Source organism: Sapajus apella, unplaced genomic scaffold, assembly GCF_009761245.1.
Source record: "Sapajus apella isolate SASKATOON/1434 unplaced genomic scaffold, GSC_monkey_1.0 scaffold86, whole genome shotgun sequence".
In the NCBI taxonomy this organism is placed as follows: Eukaryota; Metazoa; Chordata; class Mammalia; order Primates; family Cebidae; genus Sapajus; species Sapajus apella.
In genome coordinates this window covers 1,770,295-1,783,150 of record NW_022437026.1, presented here as the reverse complement: position 1 = coordinate 1,783,150, position 12,856 = coordinate 1,770,295, and the positions used below count along the sequence as shown (strand labels likewise).

The 12,856-nt window shown below is 44.9% G+C and overlaps 2 protein-coding genes across 4 annotated transcripts in view; both read right to left on the bottom strand.

Annotated features, from left to right (window-relative positions):
- B4GALNT3 (beta-1,4-N-acetyl-galactosaminyltransferase 3) overlaps window positions 1-12,856 on the bottom strand; it is a 99,942-nt gene that overhangs the window by 35,641 nt on the left and 51,445 nt on the right. The window lies entirely within an intron of this gene.
- Window positions 10,602-10,809, bottom strand: LOC116534197 (60S ribosomal protein L39). The gene has a single exon (XM_032254417.1). The coding sequence runs from the start codon at window positions 10,807-10,809 to the stop codon at window positions 10,654-10,656; it is 156 nt and encodes a 51-aa protein (XP_032110308.1). The 3' UTR covers window positions 10,602-10,653.

Here is a 12,856-nt window from a genome sequence, read left to right as displayed (position 1 = left end):
TTTTTTTTTTTTTTTTTTTTGGGACAGAGTTTCACTCTTGTTACCCAGGCTGGAGTGCAATGGCGCGATCTCGGCTCACCGCAACCTCCGCCTCCTGGGTTCAGGCAATTCTCCTGCCTCAGCCTCCCGAGTAGCTGGGATTCCAGGCACGCGCCACCATGCCCAGCTAATTTTTTGTGGTTTTAGTAGAGACGGGGTTTCACCATGTTGACCAGGATGGTCTCCATCTCTTGACCTTGTGATCCACCCGCCTCAGCCTCCCAAAGTGCTGGGATTACAGGCTTGAGCCACCGCGCCCCGCCCACGTCATTTTTTTTTAATTTTAAAAATATAAAGTCCATCTGAGCAGACAAAACGTCATTTTAATGGAACTTCAGGTTAGACCACATCAGGGGTGAAGGAGTGAGTTGCATGGTTTAGTCAACTATCCCACCACGATCAGTCTATCCGATGTTTTCTATTGGAGCTTATTCATGTTCCTAGTCTATTCTTGTTTTTGTCCCAATGCCATACATCATTTCCATTGTGCTGATGGAGACATGGAGACCTGCAGAAAAGTTAACTGATTTGTTCAGTGTCAAAGGGAAGCCTGTGCTGAGAACTGAACTAGAGCCATGGCCTTTGATTCTTGGCCCAAGGCTTCGTGCACCGCAGCACAGTACAGAGCCATAGCTGCTGGGGTTAAGTGAGCTGCAGGTGGGGTATTCCAGGGGAGGACATTGGCTGAGCCTAATCTAGGAAAGGGCTGAAAATTAGCACAATGCAGGCAGAAACTAGGTCTTGTTTGTTATTAGACTCTTACTGTATAAACGAGTTAAAATTAGCAGTTTCAACACATCCCCACTTCAGAAAAGGATTAAATTGCCTGGGCCTGATTTTATATTCTCACTATATAATTCAGGCATCTGATGCATGTAGAGTGAATGAATGAAGGAAGGAAGGACAAGGAGGGCTCAGTGAGAGGCCTGGCATATTTATCATGCTAGAACAAATCAGGCATCTGCTGGTCACGATTCTGGGCTAGGGACTGAATGAAGTGACAGACACTGTCCCTGATGTTGAGAAATTCACAACCAGCCAAAGGCTGTCACAGCACCCTTGGGACACTCACAATGATGTCAAAGACACAGCCCAAAAGTGCCTTGAAGGAAGCGCTTTCTTTAGGGAATGCTTTGTCTCTTTTTTAAATTTAATTTTTTTGGGGAGTGTGTATTTAGTAAAATACCTATAACATAAAAGTTACCATTTTAACCTTTGTTTTTTGAGACAGAGTCTCCCTCTGTCACCCACCTGGAGTGCAGAGTACAGTGGCATGATCTCGGCTCACTGCAGCCTTAACCTCCCAGGTTCAAGCAATCATCCTACCTCAGCCCCCAGGTAGCTGGGACCACATTCGACCACAGGTATGTGCCACCATGCCTGGCTAATTTTTTTTTTTTTTTTTTTTTGGGTAAAGACAGGGGGTCTCTCTGTTGCCCAGGCTAGTCTCAAACTCCTAGGCTCAAGTGATGATCCTCCCTTCTTGGCCTCTCAAAGTGCTGAGATTACAGGTGTGAGCTACCATGCCTGGCACATTTTAAACCTCTCCCCCTTTTTTTTTTCTCACCAGGCTGGAGTACAGTGGTGCTATCTCGGCTCACTGCAACCTCCATCTCCTGAGGTCAAGCGATTCTCGTGTCTCAGCCTCCTGAGTAGCTGGAATTACAGGCATGCGCCACCACACCCAGCTCATTTTTTCATTTTTAGTAGAGATGAGGTTTCACTATGTTGGCCAGGATGGTCTCAATCTCCTGATCTTGTGATCTACCCGCCTTGGCCTCCCAAAGTGCCGGGATTACAGGCATGAGCCACTATGCCCAGCCACATTTTAACCATTTTTAAGTGTACAGTTTAATGACATTAAGAACATTCACATTGTTGTGCAGCTGTCACCACCATCCACCTCCAGAACCTTCCCGTCATCCCAAACTGAAACTGTACCCATTAAACACTAACTGCCACTTTCTCCTCCCCCCAGTCCCTGGCAACCACCACTCTGCTCTCTGTCTCTATGAATTTGATTACTGACAGGATTTGACCTCACAGAAGTGGAATCATACAATATTTTTCCTTTTGTGTCTGGCTTTTCTCACTTCACATGTTCTCAAGGTTCATCCATGTTGTAGCATGTGTCAGAATTTCCTTCCTTTTTAAGGCTGAATATCCCATTGTAAGGATAGCCCACATTTTTGTTACCCATTCATCTGTCATAGACACTTGGACTGTTTCCCCCTCTTGCTATTGTGGAAAATGCTGCTGTGAACCTGAGTGTGCAAATCTCTCTCAGAGCCCCTGCTTTCCGTCCTTTTGGAAGGCACATTCTTTTAAACTGCACGCAAGGAATAGGTGCTACAGGCCAAGGGAGGCCGGGCTGCTCTCTTGTTTGGTGGCAAAGCTCATGTTTGATGGAGAAAGCAGAAAGTCTGGGAAGCCTTGGGTGGGAAGAGGAAGAGTGGCAGGTGAGTAGAGTCAGGTTGGGGCAATCCCAGCCAACAAGTTAAAAAAAACCCAGAACTTCTGAGCGGGGCTGGAATAGGGCTCTTCCAAGGGACAGGGAGACCCTAGTCCACTAGCCTACGTGGAAATCAGCAGTTCCAACACATCCTAGCTTCAAAGAGAGGCTAAGTTACTTGCTCCTATGGAAACTCCAGCTCAGTGCCAATGAGGTCTGCAAACTGTTGGTTGCCTGTCCTCAGTGAGGCCAGTACAGAAACTTAGAGTGAGCACGTAGAATTTGTGCAATTCGACACTGGGGACATCAGCGTGTGATGGTGGAATCATATCATTGAATATGGTATTTTGGGTGTTTTGAACCCCTGTGGTGAGTCACATGTTGTGCAAGCCGCATACTGGGATTGTGTAGCAGGACCATGTCACTCAGCGACAAACCAGGAACTAAAAACAGAGGTGGGAAAAACTGGTCCTTCACTGTAGTTTCTTCCAGTCATTATCATGGGCCTGCCTCCCCACCCTCTCTTCGTTCCTAACTTAGGCCAAGAGCAATTTTGGGAAAGACCAAAGAGTAGCTCACAGAATCAAAGAGAGAATCATACAACTGGGCCCCAGAACCAAGGCAGTGACTAGAATCTCAGCAGCTACCCAGTGACCCGACTCCAGACACCTCAGTGTGTCTGTGCTTAGGATTCAAATTCCCAGGACAGTCTGAGTGACTTGGAATTAAATTCCTGGGAAAGAGGATCTAAGTGACCCCAGAATTCAAATCTCCAGATGTCCCATGGTGGTGAGGGGTGGGCCACATCAGGAGGGGTGATGGGGAGAGCTCTGCAACTCCATTAGAATCATGGGTGGGGAGAGGGTGATCCTCTGAATCTTCCCTGTGAAAATAGCCTAACTCTGAATAACTGATTGCTATTCCTAAACCGGGGTGCAACTCCTCTGAGAGTCATTATATTCTTTTTTTTTTTTTTTTTTTTTTTTTGAGACGGAGTTTTGCTCTTGTTTCCCAGGCTGGGGGGCAATGGCGCGATCTCGGCTCACCGCAACCTCCGCCTCCTGGGTTCAGGCAATTCTCCTGCCTCAGCCTCCTGAGTAGCTGGGATTACAGGCACGTGCCACCATGCCCAGCTAATTTTTTGTATTTTTAGTAGAGACGGGGTTTCATCATGTTGACCAGGATGGTCTCGATCTCTTGACCTCGTGATCCACCCGCCTCGGCCTCCCAAAGTGCTGGGATTACAGGCTTGAGCCACCGCGCCCGGCCCGAGAGTCATTATATTCTTAATGCAAAGCCACATAAAATGCAGATGTCGCTGAAGGTATCAAAGATACAAATATATGGAGTCAGTTTTACAATACTTAAGAAACTTTGTGGAAGCACATATGGAAGGTGGAAGAGCTGACTATTTAGAATATCCCCTGGAAAAGTGAGTTCCCATACAGATAGACAATGCACAAGGATTTCTTGGAAAGTTGAGATAAAACAGTCATCTGCCACAGCCTTTGAAAGTGACACTCCAATTCATTTCTGCTGTTGTTGAGACAGAGTCTCCATCTGTAGCCTAGGCCGGAACATAGTGGCGCGATCTCGGCTCATTGTAACCTCCGCCTTCTGGGTTCAAGTGATTCTCCTGCCTCAGCCTCCTGAGTACCTGGGATTACAGGCAGGTGCCACCACACCTGGCTAATTTTAGTATTTTTAGTAGAGACAGGGTTTTATCATGTTGGCCTGGTTGGTCTCAAACTCTTGACCTGGTGATCCGCCAGCCTCAGCCTCCCAAAGAGTTGGGATTACAGGCGTGAGCCACCGCACGCAGCCTCCAATTCATTTTAACTGTAGTTTTTTTAAAAAAGAAAATTTAAGAATCACTGCTGTCTAGAGAAGCTGAGAAATCCAACATTCTACCTGTTAGTAAATGAAGCTTTAAAGATGGAGGCTATTGTCTGAGGTAACAAAGCAAGTTAGAGGCAGGACCAGGACTAGAACTCAGGTCTCTGCTCTCTGGTCTGGGAATCTTCAGTTCAGATCTCACATGCAGCCTCTAACATGTGGAGCTGTTTTCAGATTGTGAGCCTGATTACGAACGCACAGCGGTGTCAGGAATGGTAGTGAAGCATTTAGTAGTTTGGAATCCTAAGACTAACCATACAGATTCAGGTCTAAAGAGGCAGCCTGGAGAACAAGCTTCTCTGAGCATTTCAGAGCCCACAAGTTGAAGCCCAGACTAATGAGAAATCTAGAATATGTTTTTCTTTTTTTAAAACAGAGTCTTGCTCTGTCACCAAGCCTGGAGTGCAGTGGCGCAATCATGGCTCACTGCAGCTTCTAACTCCTGGGCTCAAGTGATCCTCCCACCTTAGCCTCCCGAGTAGCTGGTATTACAGGCATGCGCCACCACCCCCAAGTAATTTTTAAATTTTTTGTAGAGGTGGGGTCTTGCTATGTTGCCCAGCTCGGTCATGAACTCCTGGCCTCAAGTGATCCTCCCATCTTGGCCTCTCTAAGTGTTGGGACTACAGAGGTAAACCATCCCGCCTGGCCTAGAATATTTTATCACATAAAGGCAAGCTTTTGAGCTCTTCAGAAGCACAGGTTATGTAACACTCACCTTTGAACCCGCCTTTGGTTTCAGCCTAAAAACTTTTCCTGTGCATTCACAACTGTGCATTCCTGGCTAACTGGGGTGCAAAAAGCCTAGCTTTTAGCCTGTCTCAGCTTTGGACATGCCTGCCTCACTAAGCTTAATCATTTCCAGCTTTTGACTTAAAGGAGAGGCATGGGACCCTCCCTGCCACTTGAACAATTAGAGGCCAGTGCAGGGTTATGAATTGGCCTGGTTTCAATGCTGTTGTGTCTCAGGGAAGAGGGAGGCCCGAGCACAGGGACAGAGATGGGAGAACAGTCCATGAGTGGGGCAGTTGGAAAACGTACCACATTTATGCATTAAGTTCACCATCTTATTTGGGTGCAGTTTGTGACACCTTAAAATAATTACAACAGTAACATCAGAGATCACAGATTCCCATAACATATGAAATAGTAATGGAAACATCTGAAGTATTGCAAGAATCACCAAATGTGACAGACACGGAGCAAGCATGTACAGCCGGAAACATGGCAGACTTGGTGCGCTCGGGGCTGCCACGACCTGCAATTTGTAAACGACACAGTATCTTTTTTTTTTTAATTAATTTTTTTTTTAATAGAGACAAGGTTTCGTCCTGTTGGTCAGGCTGGTCTCGAACTCCTGACCTCGTGATCCGTCCACCTCAGCCTCCCAAAGTGCTGGGATTACAGGCGTGAGCCACCGCGCCCAGCCGCAAGGCAGTATCTTGAAGTGCAGTTAAAGCAAGGCATGAGAAAATGATACCTGTACTGCTCCGTGATCTCTCGTAACATGCTACGCGGAGGGAAAAATACTCTTTTCTGTGCACTGACAACCACTTTTTGTAATAAACGAGCAAATGCAAGTGTACTTGATAAGAGAGAGGAATGGAGACCCAGCGGGTGGAAAGGACGCTCAGAGGGAGCACTGACTGGCAGCTCGTCAATGTTATTTATGTTTGTTTTCTGCCTTTACAAATAAGAATCTGTACACTGGACTGCAGTGTCATTGTTGAAGTCTCTGCTTTACTTCAGATACTATTAGTTACAATCCCATAACATAATTTCTACTGATCTACTCTTACCTTTCAGCAGTGCAATGAGACATCGTCTCTGATGATGGCTGATTCAACTACTGAGCAGGGTTTTTACATCCCATACAGCTCTATGTCTGTAGGGAAAAGTGTAATAACAGAGAAGTGAGAACCTTCCTAAATCAACTGGTTATTTGATGTGTTAGTGACCATATGTTCTGAACTCAAAATCAGTCTGGCTATGGCAATAGAATGTCTGAAATAGTTCTTCTCTCCTGCAAAACCAGGCCGCTTACATTGTTTGATAGTTACCAGTTTCAAAGATCTCTATTGTCCTTAGCCTCACACGTTTGCTAAAATCACTGGTCAAAGCACCAGAAGGGACGGCTCTACACAACTCTATCTAACCCATGTATAGCTGGGTCAACGGGAATGTTGCTGAAGACACACTGATAGCTTTAGAGGATAAAGGTTTATTCCAAAACCCTCTATCCCATGTTCAGTCTTGCTGCTGACCCCCAGCGATTTCTCCCACACTCCCTTTTCCCTGAGCCAAAGGGTCGATCCAGGTCTAATCCCATGCTGGAGGGACATGACAGCTGGGCCAAACCATGCACGGAAGTGGAGGCGGCAGTAGAACCAACGCTAGGTCACATATATGTTGAAAGTCCCCCATACAGAGGACGTAACGAGACGGTAGAAAGCTGCCAACATGAAAGGGACTAACCTGGCCCATGAGATAATACTTTCTGTGGAAATAACCCTAGGGTGATGACAAGTGCTGTTGAGGGCTGAGTGAAGAGCTCACCCCTCCTCACCTTTTGCTGGTGAGACTGAGCTAAGAAACAGCAGTCGTTCAACCTAAATTTGTGTCCCTGATTCGGCTGAAAGAGCCTCTGTGAGCCAACACATTAACAAGGTCTGGTGGGAATCAAAGAGAAAATCAAGGATATGTAAGAAAATGAGCTGATAAAAAACTTCTCGGAATGGGACGGATGACTCTGATCCTTACCAAAAAAAAAAAAACAACAGAAAGGAAAAAGACGCTCTGGGGAAGGGGCCAATGCTACGAGAAAGCTCTCGGATGAAGGGTGAGGGAGCGTTACTGCCACTGAGCTGCGTTCCGCCAGCAGTGAACATTTGAACCCTTCAGATCTGTGTGACTCTCATTTTACCTGCGTGATGCTTAAATTGTTTCTGAAACATTCTCCTAGTTGGGCTATTTGTGAAGACGACTGAAGCACAGAGAAGTTGGATTGTTTTTCTTTTGGCTTCTTAAGCATAAACTTTGATATTCAATGATCCATGGTAGCTGCTGGTATCCTAGTAATACATAAAACCCTTGAGAAGCTATTAACTGTTTAGCCTTCCCAGGTCTTAGGGGAATATGTTTTCCATCTTTCAAAGAGCCTGTTGTAGGCAATTTGTAGGGTAAGATGCAAATATTCCCTTGAGTGGGCTGAGGCACTGAGATAGGTTTCCCTAAAGTTCACCACCATATAAAAACAGATACAGGTTTCTCACAAAGACAGCACAGTCTGATATTTATTTTGAATTGGCTTCTTGGATCAGTTTATTAGAATTCTGATGGTTGCACGAAATGGCTTACAGTAGGAAGGAAGCTTTAAAAGAGACCTTAAAGAAGAAGCCACATGGGCAGACAACAAGCTAGATTTTCTGAGCATCTATTATGTATATAGTCAGTCTTTGGTATACACAGGTTCCATAGGTTTCATAAGTTTCATATGTGTGGATTCAACCAACAGTGATTGAAAATATTCAGAAAAACAAAAATAAAAAACAATACAATAATAGAAAATACAGATTAAAAACATACAGTGTAACAACTATTTACAGTGCTATGTAAATGCAAATGCTGTTGCACTGTATTAGGCATTAGAAGCAATCCAGAGATGATTTAAAGTGTATGGGAGGGGCTGGGCATAGTGCCTCATGCCTACAGATCTACTGCTTTCAGAGGCTGAGGTGGGAGGGCAGCTTAGAGGCCAGGAGTTGGAGACTCGGCTGAGCAACAAAACAGATCCCATCTTTACAACAACAACAATTAGCCAGGCATGGTGGCACATGCTCGTGGTCCTAGAGGCTGAAGAGGGAGGATCACTTGAGTCCCTGAGTTGGAGGCTGCAGTGAGCTATGATCAAACTGCACCCCAGCCTGGGGAACAGAGTGAGACCCAGCATCTTAAAAAAAAAAAAAATCATATGGGAGGGTATGTGTAGGTTATATGCAAATACTGCACCACATTTTGTATAAGGGACCTGAGTAACCTTGGATTTTGGTATCCGTGGGGGATCAATCCCATAATCAATCCCCTGTGGATACCAATAGGCATGTGTACACAGCTGCCTTGTCGGGCTCTGAGTGGATGTCGAAGATGAGTAAGAACAAGTTTCAGAGCCAGAAAGATCCGGCATGGAATCCCTGCCCTGCCACTTTTTAGCTGGTGACCTTTGGCAAGTTCCTTAATATCTTAAAGCCCAGTTGTTTCACCTCCTTACTTCCATAATTCAGCTGGAAAGATGAATTAGGTACGTGAATGAATGAATTTCCAATGCACAACAGCCCTGTAAGGTACTGTTCTCCCCATTCTCCTAAGGATAAAACTGAGGTTTAAGGAGTTTACATGATTTGCTCCAGATCTTAAAGGTAGCTAAACTGGGATTCAAACTAATTCTGTTTGCTTTCAAAGACCACACTCTTCCCACTACTGCCTGGTTAATCCTCATTCCAACCCTATGAAGCTAGTATCACGGAGTCCCACTGGTAAGGAAATGGAGGCCAAGGAGCCAGTTTGGGTCAGGTGATGATTAAGTCACAGCTGATGGTTCTGCCATGGCCACTAACGCATGGCTGGGCTGGAGTTCACACCCAGCCTGCCTCTCCTGTGCTTTTCCCCATGGTACAACCCTGCTTCACGCAGGCAGGGTGTCCTGATAACATGACAAGTACATAACTGAGCAGCTGAGTCAAGTCTCCTGGAATCCAGGGAGGAGGATCCTGGTGGTCAGGGAAGACATCATGGTAAAGTAGATCTCGAATAGGCATTTTGAGGAAGGTGGAGTTGCTGGGTCTGGGAATGTAAAGAAATCACTGAAATAAAATTCAATGGAAATAAAATCACTGTCCCTAAAAAGACCTAGATTTTACAGGACCACCTCCAGTCCCCTCACCCTTCACAAGACACCTGTCTTGGACCCCTGACTGGAACCTAGAAGTTTTGTTTCCAAAATACAAGTAACATATGACCACTCTCCTCCGGCTAAATCGGAGTACAGAAGTGTGTCAAGCAGAAGGTTATGATTCCCCTGTAATTCCCAATCTTCTCCCACGGGCTACTCCTTACCCTTTTGCTAAACGCTCCTCATTTTTCCTTTAACCTTTAAATACTGGATTGCTTACCTTAGGGTCAGTCCATCAACACTGCGGCCTTGCTGTTTGGCGAGGTTTTGGAACACCATCTGTACATAGATGACTTCCCTAGCCTTAGCCCGACCACTCCCTTGACTCCTCGCTTGCACATCGAATATTCTTACTCGCTCCCTCACCTGGATATCAGAGGCTTCTGCAACTTAACCTAACTCTCCTTCCAAACCTACACCTCTCCATCCTGTAAGTGGCAACTCCAGCCTTCCAACCACCCAGGTCAAACACCTTCAAACTACTTGAGTTTTCTCCCCATATCCAATCTCTCAGCAAGTCCCATCAGCCATGCTTTCAAAAGTTGTGCAAAGTCTGACTACTTCTCCCTTCTCTGTCTCCACCACTCCAGTCCAAGACATCATCGCTCTTCCAGTCCCCTTCTGTTCACCCCTGCACCTAGAGTCTAGCAGCCAGAGGGATCCCACAAAAACATTAGTAAGGCCGTGTTAATCCTTGCTTAGAACCTTCCAGTGGCTTCCCAAATCACTCAGAATACAATCCAAGATTCTTCTGATGGCCAATGAGTAAAGTTTATTGGAGAAAGACCCAGTTTACACTGGTTACCCTGTCAATTATTAATAGTACCAGCTTTCAGGCTCAGAAGTGTTCCAATTTGAACACTCAATTGATATGGTCGCTCAACTAATAAGGCCTTACAGATTAAATCTCCAACCTCGTCTCCTAGCTCTTTATTACCATTTCATTCCAGCTACCTGGATCTCCTTGCTGTTTTTCCAATATGCCTGACCTCAGGTGATCCACCCACCTTGGCCTCCCAAAGTGCGGGGATTACAGGTGTGAGCCACCTCGCCCAGCCCAGAATTTGTGTTCTTTTTTTTTTTTTTTGAAGTGAAAGGTCTCACATATTTATTACTGAACCCAGGCAACCAAAACCTTGTTTTTTTTTTAACATGAATAATGGAAGCAATGTGCGTTGTACTAATGCCTTCATAACAGATACAGAAAGGAAACTGTTCAAATTTCTCCAGATGGCGGTGACATTTTTCAGCTTGATTTGGTAACACGACTGTGACCTACAGACAGCATAAATATGTGTGCCATCACATGTGTAATTTCTTACAGACCAAGTTTGGTTCTTCTCCAATGTCTCCTTTTGGAGTTGTACCTGATTTTATTACCAGTTTTCATCCGAATCCACTGGGGAATGGGACGATTTTGCTTTTGTTTCTTAGCCAGGAATCGCTTAATCCTGAAAGTCTTGTGAGAAGACATGGCGAGAAACGGAGTCAGAATTTGTGTTCTTAACCACTATTTTGATTCAATTCCAAACTCTTCTTATATATGGATCTTTTTTTGTTTCCTAAAAATCCCAGGTATTCACCACAACCAGTGGACAGACATAAATAAGAAAAAAATCATCTCTTCTCCTTCTCTGCCTCCCCGCCACAATTAATGTTGACAGCACGACAACCTTCCATACCTTCCTCCTTGCTCTCAAACCAATAGCATTTATTCATCTTTTGTTTAAAAATGGGTTCACTTTGCATGTGTATTACTCTGACACTCGCTTTTCTCACAGCGTGGACATTTCCACAAATCAAAAAATAACTCATTTTTAAAAAATAGCTACAGGAATATTTCATGGTATGGCTACATCACAGTTTAGCAAACTACTTCCCTACTGACTGACATTCAACCATTTGCAAACAAGCTGCGATGGTTTCTATAGACCAAGTTCCAAAGTGAGATTGCTAGGTCAGAGGGTACAGTATATTTTTAAAATTTGAATTGATATTGACATCGTTTTTTCCAAAAAAGTTTGAAAACAATTTGGCCTGGCACTAACACTGTTTAAATGTGTCTGTTTCCTGGCAGCCTCGTCAGCACCACATACATTCTACACATCAGCACCACACCACAATCTATAACATTTTTGCCGATCTGATGGGATGGCCTATTTTTAAAATACAGATGAGCTTATACTATAACATTATCCTGCAGTTTGCTTTTCTTCCTCTCAATAATAATGTCATGAACATCTTTCAACCATATAAAAATTTTGCTCTTTGTGTCATATGATTCATCTGTGACCTGGCACATTTTTCTTTCCTGCCTGCGACAGCTGATCTGTGACTGAAATGGGAATGACAATGTTGATCTACCTTAATTGGCAAGAGAAGAAGAAATTATTTAAAAACAAGTACAGAACCATTTCACACCCATTAGGACAGCTATCATTAAAAAATAAGACCATAGGCCAGGTGCGGTGGCTCACGCCTGTAATCCCAGCAGTTTGGGAGGCTGAGGCGGGCAGATCATGAGGTCAGGAGCTTGAGACCATCCTGGCCAACATGGTGAAACCCCGTCTCTACTAAAATACAAAAAAAATTAGCCGGGTGTGGTGGCGCGTGCCTGTAGTCCCAGCTACTCAGGAGGCTGAGGCAGGGGAATCGCTTGAACACGGGTGGCGGAGGATGCCATGGGCCAAGATCGTGCCACTGCACTGCAGCCTGGGCTCTACACTACAGCAAGACTCTGTCTCAAACAAACAAACAAAAAGACAATAACAAGTGTTGGCAAGAACACAGAGAAACTGGAACCCTCATACACAGCTGGTGAGAATGTAAAATGGTGTAGCCGATTTGGAAAAATCTGACAGTCCCTCAAAACGTGGAGTTACTATTTGACCCAGCAATTCCATTCCCAGGAGAAATGAAAGCCTCGGAGCAGCATTATTCCTAATAGCCTAAAAGCAGAAACAATGCAAATGTCCATCAACCGTGAATAGGTAAGCAAAATGTGGTCTATCCACACAACAGAATATTACTTAGCAATGAAAAGAAATGGGCTGGGCGCAGTGGCTCATGCTTGCAATCCCCATGTTTTGAGGAATTGAGGTCAGAGGATTGCTTGAGGCTGGGAGTTAGAGATCAGCCTGGGCAACATAGGGAGACTCTGTCTATACAAAAAAGTTTGAGGCTGCAGTGAGCTATTATCAGAGGCATTGGATAGGCTGCATTCCCAGTAAATTGAGGCATTCTTAATCAGAGAATGAGATAGGAGGTCTGCATAAGATAGAGGTCACAAAGACCTTGCTGATAAAACAGATTGCAGTAAAGAAGCCGGCTAAAACCCACCAAAATCAAGATGGCAATAAAAGGGACCTCTGGTCTTCCTCTCTTTTACGCTCCCACCATGTTGTCATTTACAAATGCCATGAAAACAACGCACCTCCTTCCAAACACCACCTGAGAGGCATCCCTCCTGGCAACATGGCATTTGTAAATGACAGTTTACAAATGCCATGGCAACATCAGGA